General features: G+C 47.9%; 3 protein-coding genes across 3 annotated transcripts; 1 reads left to right on the top strand and 2 right to left on the bottom strand.

Moving 5' to 3' along the window:
* Positions 1–138: 138 nt before the first annotated feature.
* On the bottom strand, positions 139–684 carry LOC133414794 (small integral membrane protein 36-like). The gene has a single exon (XM_061700426.1). It carries the CDS (start codon positions 439–441, stop codon positions 139–141), a length of 303 nt encoding a protein of 100 aa, XP_061556410.1. The 5' UTR covers positions 442–684.
* Positions 685–10,985: 10,301 nt separating this feature from the next.
* On the bottom strand, positions 10,986–15,589 carry tmem100a (transmembrane protein 100a). Its single transcript, XM_061700797.1, has 2 exons — positions 14,880–15,589; positions 10,986–12,365 (listed from the first exon to the last, which is right to left on the bottom strand). The coding sequence occupies exon 2, from the start codon at positions 12,299–12,301 to the stop codon at positions 11,894–11,896; it is 408 nt and encodes a 135-aa protein (XP_061556781.1). The 5' UTR covers positions 12,302–12,365; positions 14,880–15,589; the 3' UTR covers positions 10,986–11,893.
* Positions 15,590–16,589: 1,000 nt separating this feature from the next.
* Positions 16,590–19,396, top strand: pctp (phosphatidylcholine transfer protein). The gene is given in 6 exon segments (XM_061700857.1): positions 16,590–16,765; positions 16,767–16,867; positions 17,348–17,426; positions 18,169–18,293; positions 18,753–18,822; positions 18,932–19,396. Coding segments are annotated over 6 exon segments (477 nt in total). The 5' UTR covers positions 16,590–16,738; the 3' UTR covers positions 19,007–19,396.
* The last annotated feature ends 2,440 nt before the right edge of the window (positions 19,397–21,836 follow it).

The raw sequence follows: 21,836 nt of genomic DNA, 5'->3' as shown, positions 1-21,836 counted from the left end.
GCTCGGGGATCTTAGAGCGGGATTTCACGTGCGCGCGCGGCACATGGCGCTCGACCTCGTCGGGTTCCAACGTAAAGCAAAAAAAAGGGGGAATGTGAGGATAGTTACGGGAAGGAGTTCGGGAGCGCCCGCGTCCGCTCAAACCATGGTGCTCTTCTTCTCCCGGAATTCAGCATGCGAGGGCTCGTGGTAGGTGGCGACCATGTCGGCGGCATCCCAGCGCGCCACGGGAGCCGGGGAGCTCTGCATAACCACCAGGCGGATGGGCGACTGGGTGGGCTGCGGGTCGGGCGCGTACTCCTTGGTGGGGTCCTTCCCGCGGCAGTCGTACATGATACACGAGATGAGGAAGACGAGGAGCAGGATGACGTAGCTGGCGATCAGGATGCACAAGTTGAGGGTGACCGGGTCGATCTCCTGGTAGTTTTCCAGAAAGCCCATGACTCCCGCCGCATGCTGCTTCACCCGCCGCGGCCGTTAGGAAGCTCAAGCGCGCGAGACGGCGCCCGGGCCACAAGCCGTGGCGTCCGCCCGTCCTGCCACCTCCATGTTCCTCGCAGCTTGACGTAGCTAAGTTTAGTGACGCAAAGACGTTGATGGGCGCCGCTCCTCCGAGCGCCCGATCGGTGGCTCACTTTAATAAGTTCAGCTGCCACCCCGGTGACAGATTCTCGCTTACATCATGCCCGCGCCTGCATTTGTGAGTGTGTGTGTGTGCGTGTGCGTGTGCGTGGCGTTATCTTAATCCCGATTGTGAGCAGGGATTGGCGGCAGCGGCCATCTGGCGAAATTCCACGTCAGGGCAGGGAGGGCAGGACGCAGGAAAGGAGCTAAGGTTACCGTGCTAGCAGGCAAAGAAAGCCTTTTGAGTATTTATGCAATATACTTGATAACCACCTTAAGGTCCATGAACTAGTACACGTTTGTACCATACAAAATATACGATACTGTACTATAGTAGTGTAGCCCCTAATTGTCCATGCACTAGTACACTCTTTGTCCTCACTCGTAACAATTGAGTGTACTAGAATGAGGGCGCACTAATGAGGAACACTAGCGCTACTAGCACTACGAGTGAAGCGTTTTGCCTGACTAGTGACATGTCGTTGTCCTACTAGTATGCCAAAGTTGTACATGGACCTTAAACTGGATATCAAGGGAATACAGGAAATGCTCAAACTACTTGTTTTCCCTCCATGATCAAGTACAGATGTCGACTTTTGCCAAATTAAAAAAAACAAAAATACAAATTTCTATTTGGATAAACACATTAGTTGGAGGGATTAAAGGCGGCTGTCACTCATCGTGTTTTTGGATGAAGCCTTCAAACATTCATTGCGATAATCCGCTCATGCGCAAGCCACCGAATATGTTTATGAGCGCCAAGGTAGAGACAAATTGTACGATTAACACGAACGACAACTTTTTTTTTCTGCCAGGAAGTAAGGGAGCAGGAAGTACTTGGAAATGTGACGTCCTGCCGATTTTGGTGCCAAATTGGAAAGGCCTGTTGAATGTTTTCAGGAGGTAATAGCGGCTAGTGGGTTGCAGGGGGCAGCATTGAGCAGCAACTCGTGCATTTCCTGCAGTGCAGCTACGCCCTCCTGGACTTAGCCTCCTCCCTTTTGCCTTCCTCCCCCTCCTCCTCCTCCTCCCACTCTTCCTCTCGTTTCTCATCCTTGTCTCCCTCCTCATCCTTCTCCTCTTCCCGCTCTTCCTCCCTTTTCCTCCTCCTCCTCCTCACGCGGACAAAGCGCCGTTTTCCACCGCTCCTCCCGGGCGGAGTTGGTTTCGTTGTGCGAGTGTTTGTCTATCTCGCGCGTCCATCTGCCGTGGCCGTGCTTCCACCCGCCGGGGAAGAGGATGTGGATGTGGAGCAGCTTTGTTGTTCCTTCTACGAAAAGCGGTCCCCATTACGCACGACATGACAAACATGACCGACGTCTTATTCGACCGGACGACGACAATATTCGTCTTTAACGCGAGAGGGCAGCAGAGTAAACAGCAATGATATTGCTGGCATTGTGTACCTCTCGTTACCCGTTGTGCAGTAACAGCGGGAAAAGTGGGGGTGTGAAACCCTTTCACAGGAAAATGTGTGGGTGTTGAAACCTTTTACGGGAAAATGCGCGGGTGTTGGAATACAGCTAAAAGGGTGGATGATGAAATGCCTTTATCCCCCGCAAGTGCAACGAAAGGTGTGGGTATTGAATCTTTTCAGCAGGTACAATGTGGGTGTTGAAACATTTTACCAGGAAAAGTGTGGGTGTTGAAATCTTGCCCTGGGAAATGTCTAGGTGTTGAATCACATCATACCCTGCGGGTGTGCCGAAAAGTGTGGGTATTGAAACATTTCATCGTCAAAAATGTGGGTGTTTCAACATTTTCCATGGGTGCAACAAAAAGTGCAAATGTTGAAGCCTTTCATCAGATAAAGTGTGGGTTTTGAAACCTTTTAGCAGGAAAAGTGTGGGAGTTAAATTAACCACATCCCTTGTGGTTGTGATGGATACTGTCGGTGTTCAAAGTTCCCATCAAGAAAATGGTGGGTGTTGAAACCTTTCACCGGGAAATGTCTGGGTGTTAAAACATGTCATCCGCTGCAGGTGCGATGAGAAGTGTAGACGTTGAAGCCCGTCCTGAACTAAAGTGGGGGTGTTGAAAGATTTCGTGAGGAGAAATGTGGATATTCAATCACCCGCAACTCCGTGACTGCGACGAAAAGTGTGGGTGATGACACCTTTCATAGGGAAAATTGTGGCTCTCGAATAACCCGCATCTCCACGGTTGCAACGAAAAGTGTGGGTGTTGAACATTTCATCGGGAAAGGCGTGGGAGTTGAGACACTCTCCTCTCCCATGGGTGAGACAAAAAATCGGGCGTTGAATCTTTTCACCAACGTGCGGATGCTTCAACACACCTGGTTTTACGCGTGAAACTGCATTTCGTTCAGAACCAACCAGCTCGCTAGCTAAATGTGCAGCTGTAAAATACATCATAAGAACAATTGAGTAATAAGAATACTTGGGCAGGTTGTGATTTTCATCTTTGCGACTGTCACCTGGACTGAGCAGGTGGCGCAAGTAATTGAGACGGGCGGCGTTCATTGCTGCGCTTGTCGGGGGGGATTAAGGGCGGGCGGCAGGGCGGGCCCTCGTCCATCTTCCTGCTGCGTCACGGCCGAGACGTTCCATGGGGTCGGACAAAGCCTCAAAGCCTCAAAGCCTCAAAGCCTCAAAGCCTCAAAGCCTCTCAGCTCGCCGGCCGCCCGCGGACTCGAACACGAGCCGCCGTTAAGTTGCGACTCGACATAAGATTATTTGAAACTCAGCCGAGCGCAATTCAAACTGCACTCGCAGATGTCAGAGATGGGTGTTGCAACACTCGCGCTTTTTCCAGTGAAAGATTTGAACACCCAGATTTCTGTCACCCCCCCCAATGTATGTGTTTTAACACCCACACTTTCCTGGTTAAAGGTTTTAACTCGAACACTTTCATTGCATCCGCGGGTGATGTGAGAGTTCCCACACACGCAAACACACACAATGCCCACGTTTTCAATACCCACATTTCTCGTGGCACCCACACTGAACCCGGTAAAAGGCTTCAAATCCCACTTGTTTTGCCACGCCCGTAGGGATGTGAGTGTTTTAACACCCGCACTTTCTCCAGGGAAATGTGAAAGAAAAATGAAAGGATTCAATACCCACATTGTTGTCACACCTGCAATGGATCTGGGTATTGCAACAATCACTTGATCTTTTTTTGTCACACCCACATCGGATGTGTTTCAACACCCATACTTTTCCCATTTCCACACACATTTTTCTTACACCCACACGTTTCTCAATCCAAGGTTTCAACACCAACATTTTTTGCCACCCCCGTGGTGGAAGTCGGTTTTAAATCACCCCCATTTTTATAATGCACCCACGGGGATCTGGGTGTTTCAACTCCCACACTTTTCCTGTGAAAGGAACTGTTTTTGTCACACCCACACTGAATGAATGTTTTTCAACACCACCACTTGTCTTCGTGAAAGGTTGCAGCAAAATCAACGCTTTGGCTGCATCCGCATGAATTTTCCCAATGAAAGACTTCAACACTCCCACTTTTTGCCACACTTGCGGCCACGTGACGGGTGTTTCCACACTCACATTGGACGAGGGTGTCTTGAACACCCACGCGGAAGCACTCGTAATAGTAAACGCAAATAAAAGTAGTCGGTGAGTGTTCACTTATTGCGCCAATTTGTATTGCGTGTGATGATCTGGTGTCCAACCAGCGGTGCGTTGCGAGTGACGTGCCAAACGCAGATGACGCTCCAACTGCTTTTCCTTCCTGCCGGGCCCAAATGTTTGCGTTTGAGCGTCTGTCCTCATCCGTCCTCGCCCATCTTCATCGCTTCCTCTCGCCGAGGATGCGTCACTCATTCCGTTGTTTCTGTGTATTAGTATTAGTATTGACTCAGGGAGGTGAAAAACGTCGCGAATGTGGCCAGAGAGGAATAAGAGTCAAATCGTTGGTGTTCCTTATGACGATGTGCGCAGTGAACCGCCTAACTACGACGGTTCAGAGGGTTCAATGTCCGCCCTTCACATATCTACGAATGAAGTATGTCCGATGCCAATGGTCGACCCAATATTTTGGATTTTATGGACGTTAAGCCGTTTCCCACACTAACTTCTTTTTTTTTTCACGTCACTCGAGCAGCGGCTTATCTGAAGTTCACTCATAACTCATATTTCGGCTCGCAGCAAAAAAGAAAAGAACAAAAAAAGCGACAGCTCGGAAGTTGGAGCACTCGGAAATCAAGGTAGCTTTCTTCAACCACATCGTTTTGTTGCGTTTTACCGATTTCGGTGACAGTATAGCGAAACGCGGCAATCTGTCGCTTGATCGCGGTTCATTTACTGCCGATTCAGCGCATTGCAGATTTTTCGTAAAGGTCACTGTATCGCTGATGCAGTCGGCCTCATTGGCTAAATGAGTTCAATGTGGCAGCAATGACACAGAGAAGGCCAATTGACTGAGTTCAGTATCTGCAACTCATACGTTTGGTAAATCACCAAATTGAGTAATGCTAAAGAAGCATGTGTGTGCGCGTGTGTGTGCGTGTGTGTGTTGTAACGTGAGGATGGGGACCTCAAGTGGACAAATAAAATAGCAGCAAAAGGGTTAGGGCTAGAGTGCGCGGGCGATAGAGTGTTAAAGTTCGGGTTTTAGGTGAGGATAAAGATTAGAGGGTTAAGTGGATAAGGTTAAACAGTTAGGGTTAGAGTCAAGGGTGGGGTTAGTGGGTTCAGGGGTTGAGAATAGAGAGATGTTAGGTTGGAGGATTTGGGTATTGGATTAGGGTGTGGGTGTAGGGTTAGGTTGACAGTTTGGGTTTAGGTTTGATGGTTGGCTTGAGGGTTAGGAGTAGGAATTTGAGTTAGGATATACAGATGAGGATTTATAGTTTTGGTTGTGTGATATGATTAGGGTTGAGGGTACTTCCATGTTTTGGGAGATAGGGTTAAAGGTGAGGGTTCGTTCAAATTCGAACATTTGAAAGCATTTTGCCATTATAGGTTGGGCAACATCATCATCTGCACTTTCAAAATGCAAAGAAAAAGGACATTTTCGTCCCAAACAATCGTCGGCATACGCGTGACCGTTGCCTGTGCGCTAACAGAATAAACTGGGGGCCGCGCGGGGGAGTTAAGAGGGTGGAGGGTGCAAGAGAGCGGAAGGTGTCAACAAACCAAGCGGCCCTCCTGTAATTCTTCTTACAACATCACGCCTTGTGTAACAAGTTCACTTTTCACTTCCAAGCATACAAGCCCCATTTATCTTTTCAGCCACCCCGCCCACCCCTGCCACCCTCTCACTTTGGGGGTGGGGGTTCACAGCAGGGGGTGGTTGTTGATGAGCCCGCCTCGGAATTCTTTGGCATACGTCGGCATCAAACATTCCTGCGCGGGCAGTCGCGATGACGTACGACACACAATGGCCAGGCATCGCTTTTACGACTCCCCGCTGGTCTGCGGTCGCCGCCGGTCAGCGAACGCCTTGCTCAAAGACACACACTCGCACACTTACAAATACACACACCAAACACATGCCGCGTGCTCACGTTAGCTTCCATTGGAGCGCACGTTGAGTTCAGTGCGGTGCTGGCAGCCTCTGTCGTAGTAGTAGTGTCATTGACGTCCGCATGATTGAGTCGCAAACAGACAGCTGTGTCTTTGATTACGCTAAGCCGCTGACACGACTGACTGACTGTCGTGTGAGTTGCAAACAGACCATTGTGTCTTTGAAGCCGCTCTAATTAAGTCACAAAAAAACGTGCTTCAATGTCGTTCAGAAATGTAGCAATGTTGAAATGTTGTGTCTTGGATGTCCATACGACTATGTAGCAAATAGACAACTGTGTGAGTTGCAAACAGACAATTGCGGCTTTGTCGCTTGGTTCAGTAGCAAACAATTATCTTGAATGCCTCTCTTATAAAACTAGCAAATGGACAGTTGTATCTTTGACGTCCCTATGATTGAGCAGCACGTCGACGGGTGTGCCTTTGAAATCTTGAGGACTGCGCAAAGACCCAAACCTGTAATTGTGTAAGTCGCAAACAGGCAGTGTCTTTGATGTCACTATGATTAAAACTCATTCACTGCCGGCCTTCCCAGTTAACGTGGATATTTGACTTCTGAAGCCGTCAATGGCAGCGAATGTGTTACGTGGTAAGCAATTGTGTCTGTAATGCCCCTCTGATGAAGTAGCAAACAGACCATTGTGTCTTTGATATCACAACGATGTATTGTGTCTTTATTATTGCTACGATTAAGCCCCAAATGGACAGATGTGACTTTAATGTCCCGACGATCGACATCCACAATTTAACGTCCCCTTTGTCCCCGTGCAGCGTTTGTTAGGATCGACACCACTTTCCGTTTGTTTTTGTTGGCTAAGGAACGAGTGCCGTTGTTTGAATTTCAACATCAAAGATGAAACACGATACAGGCCCCCCCCCCCATGAAGTGCACTTCAAAGCATCAAGAGTGTTTCACGTTTCATCACACTAATATAATTAACCGTTGCGAACATGTTAGCCTCGACGGCTCGTGCGTCATTCGAGGCCAGGCCAACATGTGGTCCTACACGTGGATTTCATCACTCCAGAACTGACGTGCTGGGAACAAAAGAGGTTTAGGTCCGCTTCGTGCCAGATGTTCTTGTCCAAACGACGTTCAGATGAGAGGATGTTTGTACAAACATGATCAACTCGCGAACAGACGAACCGTGTCTACGACGTCCCTATAAATAGGTGACCAAAAGACATCGTGTCTTTGATGTCGTAACGGTCGGGTCAAAAAAACAACAACAACGAAACCAACTGAAGATTGTGTCTTAGATAACCCGGCGACTCTGTTTTGTCTTTGCTGTCGCTACAATTAAGTTGCAGACAATTGTGTGTCGCTGGTTGAATTAAAAAAGTCCATTTCTGTCTGTGATATCCCGATGATTATTATGCGACAAACACAAAATTGACTTTGATGTGCCAATTGATAATGATGTTTTTGTTGTCGCTATGATGAAGTCCTTAACTGAAAATTGTGGGGTTTTTCCGCCCCCACTTTGAATAAGTCGCAGATAGTCGTGTCGTTGATGTCCCTTGTATGAGCTAACAAAACAGGCAACTTTGTCCGCGATATCCCTATGAAGAAAGCAGCAGACAGATAATTGTGTCTTTATTGTTGCTATGGTTACGTCCGAACAAGACAACGATGTTTTTTTGTTGTTGCTATGAATAGTTCCAAACAGACAGTTGTATCTCTGCTGCTCATTTAAATAGGTGGCAAACAGACAACGTTGTCTTTGACGAGCCTGTGAAGGAGTAAAAAAACGGACACTTTTTGGTTTTTCCCACTGGGCCAATCAGTGAAGTTTGTACCTGCTCAGAGGCAAAGTAAAATGAAGATTGCGTCGTCCGAGTAGAACTCAAGCGAGCAGGATTTGGGAGGTCCGGAACACCTCCCAAACCCTTTCTGTCAACGACGTGTCAGTATGAGGGCCGGGTGGGCCGGGACCACCTCGGGGAGCGAGCGTGGCCAACACTTGCAACTCTTGGCAGAACATCAGAGAGTCCCAGCCAGGGCGGAGGACGACTTTCAATTGCAGAGTCCAGGAGGGAAAAGATCTCTCTTCTCGGAGTTCTCATCAGCGCTCGTGCATCGTGATTCCGGGCGGTGCGCCGAAATACCAAATCCGACTTCTGACTTAGCAAGAAGGACCAGGAGAAATTGTTTTTTGTTTTTTTTAGATCTTGAAATGATCTTGAATGGGTCCGGATTCTGGGCGAGGACAGGAAGTGGCTGCCGAGCGTGACACACGCCCAAGCACGCACACACACGCACACACACAGTTGGCTCACCTTCACGCACGCCACTGACGTGACTTCCTTCCAGTGGGCGTGGGATTCTCCTGTGAAGGTTTTGGTCGGCGTCAAGGAGATCCGCTCCCGTCAAGCATCCTGCAGAGTCGCCGCCACCGTTGACACGCATCACAACAGATCGTGGCTATCTTCCGGACTCTAAACGCACCATAGGAAGCCCGAGTGGCTGTTTTAGCGGGGTAGGGGATGTCGACGAAGAAATCTGATTGGACATTGAGGAAGTACAGCCAATCCCCGTCTACCGCGGGGACTATGTTATGGAGACTATTTATACAACATTTGAGATAGTTTTACCTCTTCCACATGCATTTAAACAAAACAAGTGAGACTTCGCGACATATTCCATTGTTCTCACTCCAAAAGAGGCGCAGCGTGCTTGCTTCAAGCTGTTTACGTCACTCCCGGTTGAAGTTTACTGTAAAACTCACACATAAAAGAAAAGAGAATTCAATTTTGTACATTCAGACAACAAAATGTTCAAGCAAACCAAATCATTTTGCCTAACATGCAAATATATCATGCAAAGCGTCGGAGATGGGCTAACGGAAGTTAGCATCGACGTTAAAGTCATTGTAAATCTTCAGACGGCTGCTACTTCAACATACACAGAAAAAGAGCATCCAACAATGCTCACGGGCATACGCCGGTACCTTGAGATATGTCTTTAACTGGTTCTGCGATTACGCTTGGATCTCAAAACGCCTGTCTCTCAAATCATCGTTTCCAATTGAGATGAATGGAAATGCAATAAATCCGTTCTCGCCGAGCCGAACAACATCCAAATTCATTTTTGTGCTTCATTCAGCGGAAAAATTGCACTTAATCGTATTGCAGTGTATAAAAACACACAGTTGGACAGTACAGTAGTAACTGATGTCGTGAAGTTTGCCGGCCCCATATCTCCGTGTCTAAAGAGAAAAAAACGGCCTAGCGAACTTGGGCGAGGCACTCATATCTCAAGGCACCAACTGTATTCTCTCTTCTCTGTGGGAGCGACTATTACCGCATCTTATTTGAGCACCTTCTCTGCCTCTTTTTCATCTCTGCTCAGTGTTGTGGCACAGAGCGGTACTACACTTGCAATTTAGACTTTCCTGTACACTGGAAAACCCCGCAAAAACCAATCACGTTCAAATTTGATTTGAAATGACGGATATTTCGGCTCTTAATTTTGCAGGATCTGTGTGAAAAAGGCTTGTGTGTGTGTGTGTGTTGTGTTGTCATGCCCCCTTTGACGCAAGCCAGGCGTTGAGTTGTAGTGTCGAGTGTCACGCGGATGCATAGCAACGCAAAGGCTGTCTGTAAATAAACTTCCACGGACCGGCTATTTCCAACCGGGCTGGCCGGCCGGCGAGCGCAGTAATGCGGGAGACTTGGACTTTCTTTTGCCTCCACGCACAATTTGGTGTCTTTAATTGAGGGGAGGCCTTCATTCATTCTCACCATATTCAAATTCAAGGGCGCCGTTACCGAAAATGTTGTTTATTAAAAAATAAAAATCCAACTGGTAATGTACAGCATATTTTCAGCGGGACTTTAAATTGTCGCGAACCGAGTACAGGAGAGAAAGGGAATCTCAGATTCAGGAGGAGCGGTGTGGTTTTCGTCCCGGCCGTGGAACAGCGGACCAGCGGACCGGCTCTTCACCCTCGGCAGGGTCATCGAGGGTGCATGGGAATTTGAATTTGGCCAAGCAGTCTACATTTGTTTTGTGGACTTGGAGAAGGAGTTTGACCGTGTCCCTCGGGGAGTCCTCTGGGGGCGGGGTGCTTCGGGAGTACGGGGTACCGAACCCCGTGATACGGGCTGTTCGGTCCCTGTACGACCGGAGTCAAGAGTTTGGTCCGCGTCGTAAGTCGGACTCGTTTCCGGTGAGGGTTGGACTCCGACGAGGCTGACCTTTTTTCACAGATTCTGTTCGTAACGTTCATGGACAGAATTTCTCGGTGCAGCCGAGGCCGAGAGGGGGTCCGGTTTGGTGGCCTCGGTATCGCGTCTGTGCTTTTTCGTGGTTCTGTTGGCTTCATCAGGCCGTGAGCTCCAACTCTCACTGGAGCGGCTGGGATGAGAATCGGAACCGCTAAATCTGAGACCGTGCTCCTTAAGACGCAAAAGGGTGGCGTTCCCTCTCCGGGTCGGGGATGAGATCCTGCCCCGAGTGGAGGAGTTCAAGTATCTCGGGGTCTTGTTCACGACCGAGCGTAGAACGGAACGGGAGCTCGACAGGCGGATCGGTGCGGCGTCTGCGGTGATGCGGACTTTGTATCGGTCCGTCGTGGTGAAGAAGGAGCTAAGCCGAAAGGCCGAGCTCTCGATTTACCGGTCGATCGACGTTCCTGCCTTCGCCTGCCCGCGGCTCGCGACCGGGAGAACAAGATCTCGATGCAAGCGGCCGAAATGAGTTTCCTCCGCGGGGTGTCCGGGCTCTCCCCTGGAGAACGGGTGAGCAGCGCTTGTGCATCGAGGTTTGATCAGCTGTTGTTGTTGTTGTTGGGGTTTTTTTTGTGCTCACAAAACAAACAAACTAAAATACAGAAATAACGGGGATTTCTATGTACTCCACTTTATTCAAATGAGCATACATTTTCTTATACAAAGATTGTCATTCTAACCGAGATCATGATTTTCTTTATGACGCTGACCATTCGTGATAACAATTAAGAGTTGGATTCGTTTTGGATCGTTTTACTTCGTGAAGATGAACATCATTTGCAGTTTAGTATGACAACATGTCGACTGAAGCCCACTCCAGTTCATTGTACTTGCAACCTTTAGATAACGAATATACAATGCCTCGAAGGTGCATTTGGAGCACGTGAACAGGGATGAAATGTGGATTGATCACAAATCATTGACTTGATTGGTCGTCGGGTACATTTGAAGGGTTTATTTCAGAGCAACATTCCCGTACGATCGTGACCTATTGCCACGTTGCGTGGGATTTAGGGTTTCAGAGTCCGTCGTAAGACCAAAATGAGGTTGAAGCGCACTGACACAAAAGTGCGGAGTGCTCCTCGGATCCAGTACCGTCGGTTCGTGATGCAACTTGACATGAATCAACATTTAAACGGGTCAATAAGTCATCCCTGGACTTTCACAATCTTGTCTTCAATGGTGCGCGCACGCTTGAGTTCTGTTCTCCGCGCCGTCTTCCCTCTAACAATCCTGGACATTTCCTACTAGAGGTGGGAGGAAGTCACTTACAGTGTTCTCTCTGGGACGTGGGGACAACAAGTATTACTTAGAGCTTAGTTGGGGACCTTCTCTGCATCTTCTTCTGGCAAATATGCAGCGTGTCGACTGTCGCTCAAGTCAAAGTCAAGTCCAGTCTCACGAATTGCAAGACAAAGTCGAGTCGAGCCTTCGCTGCGTTCCGGCGGCATAAGTCATGTGACCGGGGCCCCCCGTCTCTGGTTCTTACAGTTGCTCGTCCTCCTCCTCCTGCCGGGTGGCGCTCACGTGAAAAGGTTCCTCCGATTGGTCACCAGCGCCGTCTGGCTTTCGCGCCGCCGCTCCTTTTTGCCTTCCAGTCGGACTCTCCAGCAGACGGCGCTGGACGCCAGCAGCGCCAGTCCGGCCGAGAGCAGCACCAGTCCGAAGTAGGAGATGGTGGAGCCGTGCGAGTTGAAGCTGTAAGCCACGGCCGTCACCACCACGCCGGCGATCAGGACCACCACGCCGAACGGGACCGTGCAGCGGTAGCACGACAGCTCGGCGCCGCCCGTCGCCGCCGTCAGCTGGACCTCGTTGACCAGGGGGATGTTGACCGTCGTCGCGGCGACGGCGAGGCGCTCGGCACCGCCGCCGGATTTCTCTGCGCTCGCCGGGGTTTTCATGGGGTCCTGAACGCCGTCTTCCGGCATGGCAGACTCCAACGGCCTCAGATGGTTCTTAGGCTAGGCTACGTCCTCGGTCGGGTCCGCCTGCCTGTGTGGACCAAGACGCCATTCATTAATTATTCCTTTATGGGAATTTGAAGTCATTTCATGAGCTTTCTGATGCACGAGTATGGACTGGAACAAGGAGAAGAAACCATCCCCCCCGTACTAGCTTCTCTGCAATTCCAAATCCTCCTCACTGCGGTTAAGCACCGTCAGATCTCACCTGTCGGAGCTCAAATAACTTGACTCGTCATGAGTGCTGACGACAACCAGGAGAAGAGATTTCTTTTGTCCCGCCTAGACTGTCTTGTCCGAAAAATTAAAATCCCGCTCAATGTGATCAAACGCCATCAGATCTTGTACGTATGAACTCGTCGGACTTTGGCGCACGAGTGCCGACTGGAACTAAGAGAAGAGATCCTTTTTCTCCTGAACGAGCTTCTCGGCATTGGCGCGACTCGAGTTTAAAATCGTTCTGACTGTTATCAAGGACCATCCCATCTTGTACGTACGCACTAATAAAGCTTTTTCTTACGTATCCACGAGTCCTGACTAGAACTATGAGAAGAGATCCTTTTTCTGCTTTTGGTCAAGCACCAGCCGATCTTTGGTACAAGATCTCATCGGAGCTTATCGCCAGAGTAGAGTAGCGAAAGGCCAGAGAATGTTGATGAAGCGGGCCTGGAAATGTTCCGGAATCATGTCATAAACAACGAGCGGCCTCCCGCAGATGTTTGTCGTCACGATTCCCCCCCCGAGGCGGCGGCCGCTCCGAACCCACGTAACCCCCGGCACATTCCGGGCCGCCTCCTGACTCAGGCCCAATGACGCAGGAAGCGTGAGCCCAGCACGAGCTGAGACATTCCCTGGAGAGCGCGGGAGATGACATTACTCGCCTCGGCTCGGCGCCAGAGGCCGGCGTGCCAAAGTTCAACCCCAGCGTCCGAGATGTTTTTTCTTGTGTTTTTTTCTTCTAAATATCGCAAAATACGCCCGGCGAATGACTGCAGCTGTCTGCGATTCATGATCCAATGAGTTTCACAACATTTCCCCACAGCAAACTTGTTTTTCCACGTATTCTCATTGTTGGAGCAGTTCCCGGATGAACGGACGAGTTATGAGGGTTCAAAAGTACACGAGAAACTTTGTATTCAGCGGCCATGAAGTGTTTGTGCGGCGAAGGAAAGATTCCATTTGTGGCCATGCTGGCTCCATCTAGTGGTACGCAAAAGAATCACTCAATGAAATGTTGAAAAAGTCACTGCATAATGTTACAGTGACTCCGACATTATTTTGATCGAAACCAGTGCATTTCTTCAGCACAGTTCAGTTGTATTTAACTTTTAAGTACAATACAGTTGCATTTGGTCTTTTAGAACTGTTTGTTTTCAAACTTTTACGTGGCTATTGACTTATCTCTTCCATGCATCATTTTTAAGTCCAGTTTTTTTTCTTTGCTTTTTCTTACTGTATTGAAGCGCACAGTGATAACGTTCAAACTTGCGCATAATGTTCAAATGGTTTCATTTCTTTTTAATCCGGTTCAATCCATTTGTTAAATGCAGTCCAGGTGTGTTGAACTTTTAAGTACAACGTATTTGCGGTTAATCTTTTAAAACGACTCGTTTTCAAATATTTATTCAGAAAATGTTCAAATGAAATAAATCAAATTCAAATGTATTCCCAATTGTTATTTAACTTGATTTTTTTCATTTTGTTTTGTATTATATCTAAATATAATGATATTGGGATATCAATATATATTAAATGGTAAGTGTTAAGTGTTTTTTTTTGTTTTTTTTTAAAAATGTGCATTTACAGGTGACCTCAAGAAGTAGTTTATACTAGTTTTTGCTCTTTAAACTGCACTTTAAATAGAATTGTGACATGTCAACATCCCACTTGGGTTCACGGGGAGGGTAAAATCATTTCGGAAGACGGCCTTTGTTTATTATGTTGTCCAGAAAAATGGCCCCCTGAGCCAGTAACGAGATTTACTGGACTTTTACACACTGACACATTCAACCGTGCTTGTGTTTAGGACTTCGCTACAGAGTGAAGACAACTGCTGGGGGGGGGGGGGAAGGTCTACTGACTCACCGCCCTGGCCAAAAATGGTGTTTTTATGAACACGTTGAGCTCCACGCACACATTAGCAACAGAGGTGCGCAAACCTTCGCACTCAAGGGCCACACATAAAATCTGGATGTTAAACAGTTCACTTTAATCATAAAATAATAACAAATACAATGTGTAATAGGTAATAAGAAATGTTTTTTTTGTTTTGTTTTTTTTTGGTTAGTTTTTTTGCATTTGATTATTTCTAAATGTATAGTGGACCCCTGCTATTCATGGGATATAAACACGGATGTGCCCTGCGATTGGCCGCCAACCGGTTCAGGGTGTGCCCCGCCTCTCGCCCGAAGATAGCCCGCGACCCTAGTGAGGATAAGCTCTAGGGAAAATGGATAGATGGACGTCAACAAGGGTCCATTTGAAGCCATCAAGTAAGTGTGCTGTTTAAGTTCCAAAGTGCTTCTAAACATCCAAAATGTCTCACCTGGAAGCGAAATCCATGTCCAATGCTGAAGATGTCCTCTGCTGCCTTCAAAGACTTCAGTTGCTGCGTTCAAGCTGCGCAGAATTGTCCGATGACGAACTTGCGTCCCATTCATGAGCGCGGCCGGCTGCTCTCTGAGCTCACACTGACGTCACTGACGCGCTACCATTGACGACACATCGGATGGGTCAAGTTGAACACATTAGACACATGTCTTCTGTTTCCGGTCTGGCATAACATAATAAGAGCGCGTTCAATTTTCATCTAATTTTACCAGTCTGACTAATTTTTGGAGAAGAGCAACAATAGCATCGAGCCCAAGAGACATTCAACTTTTAAGGCGTTCGATGAACACTACTGACCTCACACGTCGCCAGTGCTTTTATTTTGAAACCGGAATGTAATTTCCGTTTTTACAGAGGTGACAAAAGTACCCACACTGTGTACTTGCTGCTACTGGACTGGTCAAAGTAGAAGTACTCGTGCAAATCATGTACTTCAGTAAAAAGAAAATAAGTACAGACTTTCAAATGCACAGTACTTAAATACAAAAGTAGAAAGTCAAAATGTTTTTTTTTGTGTTTTTTTTTAACCTGCCAATTATGTACGGAGTCAAAATTAAAACTTTTTTTTTTTTGCTTTTTGTTTTTTACTGCAAATTTTGAGAATACCCAGTTTGAGAATTTGTCATAACAACAACTTAATAATAATAATAATAATAATAAATAAATAAATAAATAAAAGCAAAAAAAAAAAAAACAACAACAACAGCGAGCTCGCATGGGCTGGAGTTTTTTAAATCTGCGATTAAAACAACATGTTCCCACCTCCGTAAATAATTAAAATATTTAAATACTTTAACCATTCAGATTTGACCTAATGGCTGGGGAATAACTTTCTTCTCCCAATTGTCGTTCATCTTCTCCCGCAGTGGACGCGTTCAATCCGAGTCGCGTGTGTTTTTGGAAGCTTTGATTTTGTCGGTTGCGAGCGGAAGCAGTGTCGCACTGCGGTCAAGCCGGTTGCCCCGAACCTTGTTCATTACGGTAATAATTCGCCAACGAGCGGCGAAGCCCACCTTCAAAATAAAAGAATACGGACGTCAACGCTCTTCGGTTAAGGAATGCAACCAGCAAGGCTAATTGGAATCTTGAGATGCATTTAAAACAAAATGTCGTTTATTTGATACCTTATGAAAAATAAATGGTAAATTCACACATTCATAAACCAATGGGCGAATGCTGCCGGGCCCACTGGGAGCAAATTAGGTTTCTGTGTCTTGCCCAAGGACACTTTAACTGTCGTAGCGGGGATTCGAACCTGGTCTACCTACTGAACCAAAGCCACCCTAAAACAATCCCATTGGTATCGCAAGTCAAGTCCAGATCTGTGTGACAGACCAGCAAGGACTCCACTAAAAGAGGTTTGATGAAGAGCTGTTATTGTATTTCAAAATAAAAGTCTCAGAAAACTGCCTATTTTGCTGTCATTACCGCTGACTGGAAAAAAAACGCAACCCCGGTCCAGTCCCGGGGGACACTGCAGGTCCCCAACAAAAGAGGCCCCACCCAAATCTGATGCGGCATTGCAAAATAAAAGTCCAACAACATTACCACTTTAACCATTCATTCATACTACACAGTTCCCATTCATATATATTACAATATTTCGTTGTGTTGCGATAGCTCAGGTTTATTTTTATATATTTTTTTAGGAATATTTGAAATCAGTGGCAGTGACAGTGAAATCTGCCAATTTCAGGCGGCTTTTATTTTGAAGGTGGCCTTCGCCGCCCGTCGGCGTCTTATTACCGTAACGCCCCGTATGACCAAAATCCGGGGCGCAGTGCTGCCGCGGCCATGGCGTCGCTGCGGTTCTCGGACGAAAGAGTTCGAAGCCGCCTGGAAGGAGCTGGACGAGCCGCGGCTGGGCGGAGGGTGGCAGCTCTTGACCGAGACCACGGGGGTCAAAATCTACAGACTTCTCGAGCAGGTTCGACGTTCAGGAAACCGCCTCGATCGTCGGTCACATGACGCGGCCGGCGGCGCCGTAAACGCGTCCAAAGTCGCCAAAGGTTGTAGGTTGATTCCTTCCAGCGCAGAAGCATTTGCGTTCCAAAAAAGACCTCATTGTGCAGCACCGAACAAAAAAAGTGGATACAGGTTGTGTATGTCCCTTCTGCCATCTAGTGGAGGAGCAATGAATTGCTACGCCTGCCCCTAAATGTCGCTGGTAAAGATAAAAGAACAACTGTACAGCATTCGTCATCATTTCCCAACCAATCGGTGGAATTGCGTCATTTCCCGGTTTGGGTTCCCATTTAAAAATGATGAAAAGAAACGGGAACGTGTTCAACGTGTTCCCGTTTCTTGTTCGTATTTGGCAAAGTAGCCTAATACGAGCAGGGGGGGGGAATGCAAAACACCATAGACGTGCTAACACGAGTACATCACTGACTTGATCGCAAGCGGGGAAACGGGTCTTTATGAGTACAAAGCGTCGGGCTCGTTGGACAGCTGCAAGGCCGAGCTGAGCCCGCTCCGCTTTGTAGAAGTCACCAAGTAGATAGATGCCGATTTGTCGCTCTGCCTTCCTCACAAACGCAGTTTTATTTAGATTATTTATTGTTATTATTATTATTTTTTTTAAATTTATATAGCTGGTGCAATGGATTGAATGAATTGCAATGTCAATAAAGTGATATTTAGAATATAACGAGCGCTGAGAGGAAAAAGCTGAAAGTCACTTCTTCTATTTATGAATACAAATAAAAATAAAATGCTGTAGTTTTACGCAAAATGAAGTGTGGAACAAATGAGTTGTGAGTTTCCCCTCCTCCCAAAAATATTTTCCTTAAAACAGATCATTAAGAAAATTATTAATCCTCCATAAAACGTATTCAAAACGAGTCATATTGTTTACTCGCAATATAAAAACACAATGAATCGATTCATCGTGTGCCAATTTGATTACAAATGTATCCAAATTACAATTGATCAGTTAGTCAAGTGCGCATTTCCATAAAATGTAACATTTACAAAATAACAACGATCTGAATCATCAATCATTAAGTTTCCTGAAAACATCATGCAAATAAAAATATTTATTTTGAGTTAATTTACCCCCAAATATTTGAAAACATACAATAAAAACAAACAATTGTTGCTTCATTTCCCCCCCCCCAACATTTCAACAAACAATTCGTTGATGAATCCTTTGTTTATTTTGTTGAAAACATCCATTCATTTTCCGTCCTGTAAAACACTATATTAAATATATTTAAAAAAATAATAATAATAACAATCAGGAAATAAATACATTTCCATTTCCGTATCCCGAGAAGAACGGCGTGCTGAGAGTCCAAGACTACAAGCAGACGGTCGCCGTGGAGGCCGACGGCCGCAATGGAACGAACGGTAACTAGCCGACGCGAATCGCGTGCCGATGCACTGAAACGCTGTGGAATGAACTGACTTGTTGGAAGGGTTCCAATCGGTCGGTCAGGAAACGCGGGAGGGTGAGACAAATCCGGAAATTATCACTTAAGTCGCTTGTAGGCCTCAACCGGAATCCGACCGTTGACTGCCGCCGACGGATGTATTCATCGAGTAAGGGGTCTCGCCCAGCTCGTCTGTCAAATTCAGGCTGGCAAACAAACGGCAGCGGGCGCGGCGCGGCGCTGCGCTTTGGTTTGGCGATCAGCGCAGCTTCTGAGCGGAAGAGGAAGATTTGGCCGTGGATCTCGGCTCGTCCCGCCGATTGCGGAGGAGAGAAATGCGAACGCGTTTGAAGTGGGACGAGTTCGATGGCGAAGAGGAGGAGGACGATGTCAACGATGCCCAATGACGTGTCGAATGTGGTCTTCCGCCCTGCGGTTTTCGTGAACTACTTCGACCATCCCGGCGGGATGATTCCCACCTGGCTGGTCAACTGGGCAGCCGAGGTAAGAACACTTTTAACGGTCGTATCTTTAGCAAATCATCGCTGGCAGATGTGTTTCGGTGCGATGTCATCTCACTTTTGTTGCCTGGCTTTGTTGTCCCGGCGACCAGAGCGGCGTTCCTGGCTTCCTCGCGGACACGCGGCAGGCCTGCGCCGGCTATCCGCGCTACTGTGGGAAGAAATGAGGACAATCGGACGGCGAGGAGGCCACGTCGTCGACCTCGCGCACGACTCGCGGCCTTCGGATTTTCCTGCTGTCTTTTAGCGCACGCGCACACTCCAATCCCGTCTGTGCAATGCGAGCCGCTTGAGTTCAAAGGCACGATCACTTTCGTGGATGAAAACATGTTGACTCTTTTTATTAAAAAAAAAAAAAAAAAATGCACGTGATTGTTTTTCATTGGCAGAAAACAACTTTTGTTTCTTTCTTGTCCAAACGTTCCTGTTGTGATCTGCACTCCTGATTGTGGAAAATTCCGTCTCAAGTCCACTTGTATTTCTTCTATGCAGCTGTGTGTTATATTCTGCTTTAAGTGTAATTTGTGAAACTAACGAGATTAAAAGACCAGGTGAGACGTAAATGGTCATCGATGACGTGGACGGTGACATGTTGGTGGCAAAAATGAGCCTTGGAAGAAGGCGATTGAAGAAGAAGTGCCGGGTGCGCTGGTGACCCCTAGATGGCGGTAGTGCGCAAGGCGTGGCGTTTCGTAGCTCCATTTGACGCGCGGAGGACATTTGAAATGTTCAGTGTCGCTTGGGTGCGATGATTCACATCCACGCGGGTGTCGGTCTGATTTGGAAAATACCAGGCGAGTATTCTTTTTGAAATTGGGAAGATCTGATTGGTCATCCACTCCGCTAAGTGTGCACGCATGCTGCACTGCACGTTGTCCGACCACGTTTCTCAACCCATTCAAACCACGACGACGCTCCAAGCATTTACAAAATTCACCACGAGAGCGGCACCGGACCGTCAACTTTCCAAAAAGTGACTCGTTTTTCCCAGAATTCCACATTTCGGGCTTCAACAACGAGTCCATAAAGTTGCTCCTCAAAAATTGCGTCACGCGCTTACTGTTTCTGGGGTTTTTTTGTTTTTTGTTTTTGAAAGTGCGCAGTTCCTGCCGTGCACACCTTGGCCTCTTTTGATCCGATTCATCGAAAACATAATCGGTTGATTAATCAACGACTAAAATAATTGTTAGTTGCAGGCCTAATCAAATTCTGGGGCGTTTGGCCGGGACCTGGCCCGGATCCCTCGCTGCGGGCGGCGTCCTGTCCGCAGGGCCGTTCTCGGGTGGGCCTCTGGGGCTCGCCCCTCCCCTCTCGGGACGGGGGTCACCGGTCGCCGTCGTGCCGGCGCAGCAATTCCGGGACGCTTCTGACAGCGGAGACGGCGCGGAGTCGCTCGCACGTGCCCACAGACGTACGCCCACGGGACTTAGTAGCTCGATGTGGGGTCACGACCACGAGCCTTTTTCTACCCCCTGACCCTCCTGTCCAGTACGGTCCTGTTCTTCCCTGACAGGCTGTAACACCCCCAACCCGTATAAAACCCGAACCCAATTTGACATTGTGGTATGCATATAATGCTTTGTTTTGTTTGTTTTTCTTTTCTGTCACGCCCCTTTCAAACCGAGTTCTGTGCGACTGAAATGTTCAATATCCATCATAACCACAGTGGCAGGAGTGATCTTGCGCTCCTGCCACTGTGGGGGGGGGGGGGGGGGGGGGGGTGTCACATTTTGGCATTTCAACAATTCCATTCATTCTTCAGCGGTGCAGCATTCAAATGCAACTTCTCCACAAATCGCATTGTCTACTTGTTGAAAAAAAGAAAAAGAACCTCGGCTCCACACTCGTCGTCCTCCTTCACGCCCCCCCCCTCCCCCCTCCCCCACCCAACCCCCCCGCCCCCCTCCACTGGACGTCAGCTCAAATTTCCCAGGTGCCTCTCTGTCTGCCAGACGTAACAAAATAATGTCTCTGCTGGCGAGCTTATTTTTCAAGCGCTTTGCTCGCTCCTCGCTCATTGCTGCACGAGATGACCACAACAGATAGCCGGGGTGGGCGTCGTCTTCTTTATTCGTCTTCTCGGCCATTGGTTCATTTTGGCACGACAAACCGATCCAGGGAAACGTTGCTTTTTCTGTTCAGGGGGAGAGAGAAAAAGCTCCTCGCAATGATAGCGCACCTCTTTCAGTCGTCATTCACGATGCTTCGCATCTCATAAGCAACTTGACAATCTAAGATTGGCCCGCCTCATCTTTATCTTCTACTCCAACGCTGTGCTGATCTCAAATCCAAAGCGGTACAACGCCGTGGCGGTGAAGAGTTGAATATGTGTTGGAGTTATAAGAGCATGGCAGAGGTTATTGGGCTTGTGGGCAAGTCAAAAAAAAAAAGTCTCTTCGGAATTACTAATCCATCCATCCATCCATTTTCCTCCGCTAATTACGAATGCGTTTTACACCAAACGTGTAGGAAAAAAAACAGAGGAGTCACTTGGGATCCACAAGAGACGGGAGCCAAAGAGGGCAGGAGAAAAATGGAGGCGCCGCTGTGCGCACGTTGGCACAGCGGCCTATTTGACGCGTGGCGTCCATCTCGTGCGGCGTGGACTCGTCCCATCGCGACACGCACGCCGGAATCTCTTTGATCCCCTCGAGAGCTGCTATCTACACGGGGGGGGGGGCTAGCAGAGAAATAGCCCCCCCCTCAGGTCAATGATGTGTATTCAACTAAACTAACACAATAAAAGCAATCACGTGCACTTCCAAACAGCTAAATGTCTGTTGAGCTCTCACTGTGCTGATGAGTTCCTCAAAACACCTTTACCAAGCCCCCCCCCCCCCCAAATAACAATAAGCATGCCTGCGGAGCTGGCACAGCAGGAGGTGGAAAAGTGGAGGAGGGCTCGCTGGGGTGTGAACTTTACCACTCGCCCCAAAACCCCCCCACCCCTTTGATCACTGGCCCTCGGTGACAGTGCGCCATTCCACGCCAAATTGC

This window comes from Phycodurus eques, chromosome 16 (assembly GCF_024500275.1).
Source record: "Phycodurus eques isolate BA_2022a chromosome 16, UOR_Pequ_1.1, whole genome shotgun sequence".
NCBI classification, from domain to species: domain Eukaryota; kingdom Metazoa; phylum Chordata; class Actinopteri; order Syngnathiformes; family Syngnathidae; genus Phycodurus; species Phycodurus eques.
The sequence above is the reverse complement of the archived record's forward strand: the minus strand, read 5'-3'. Positions and strand labels throughout refer to the sequence as shown.

Coding starts and splice junctions, on each gene's coding strand:
- LOC133414794 (XM_061700426.1), bottom strand. CDS start 441: ATGGGCTTTCTGGAAAACTACCAGGAGATCGACCCGGTCACCCTCAAC.
- tmem100a (XM_061700797.1), bottom strand. CDS start 12,301: ATGCCGGAAGACGGCGTTCAGGACCCCATGAAAACCCCGGCGAGCGCA.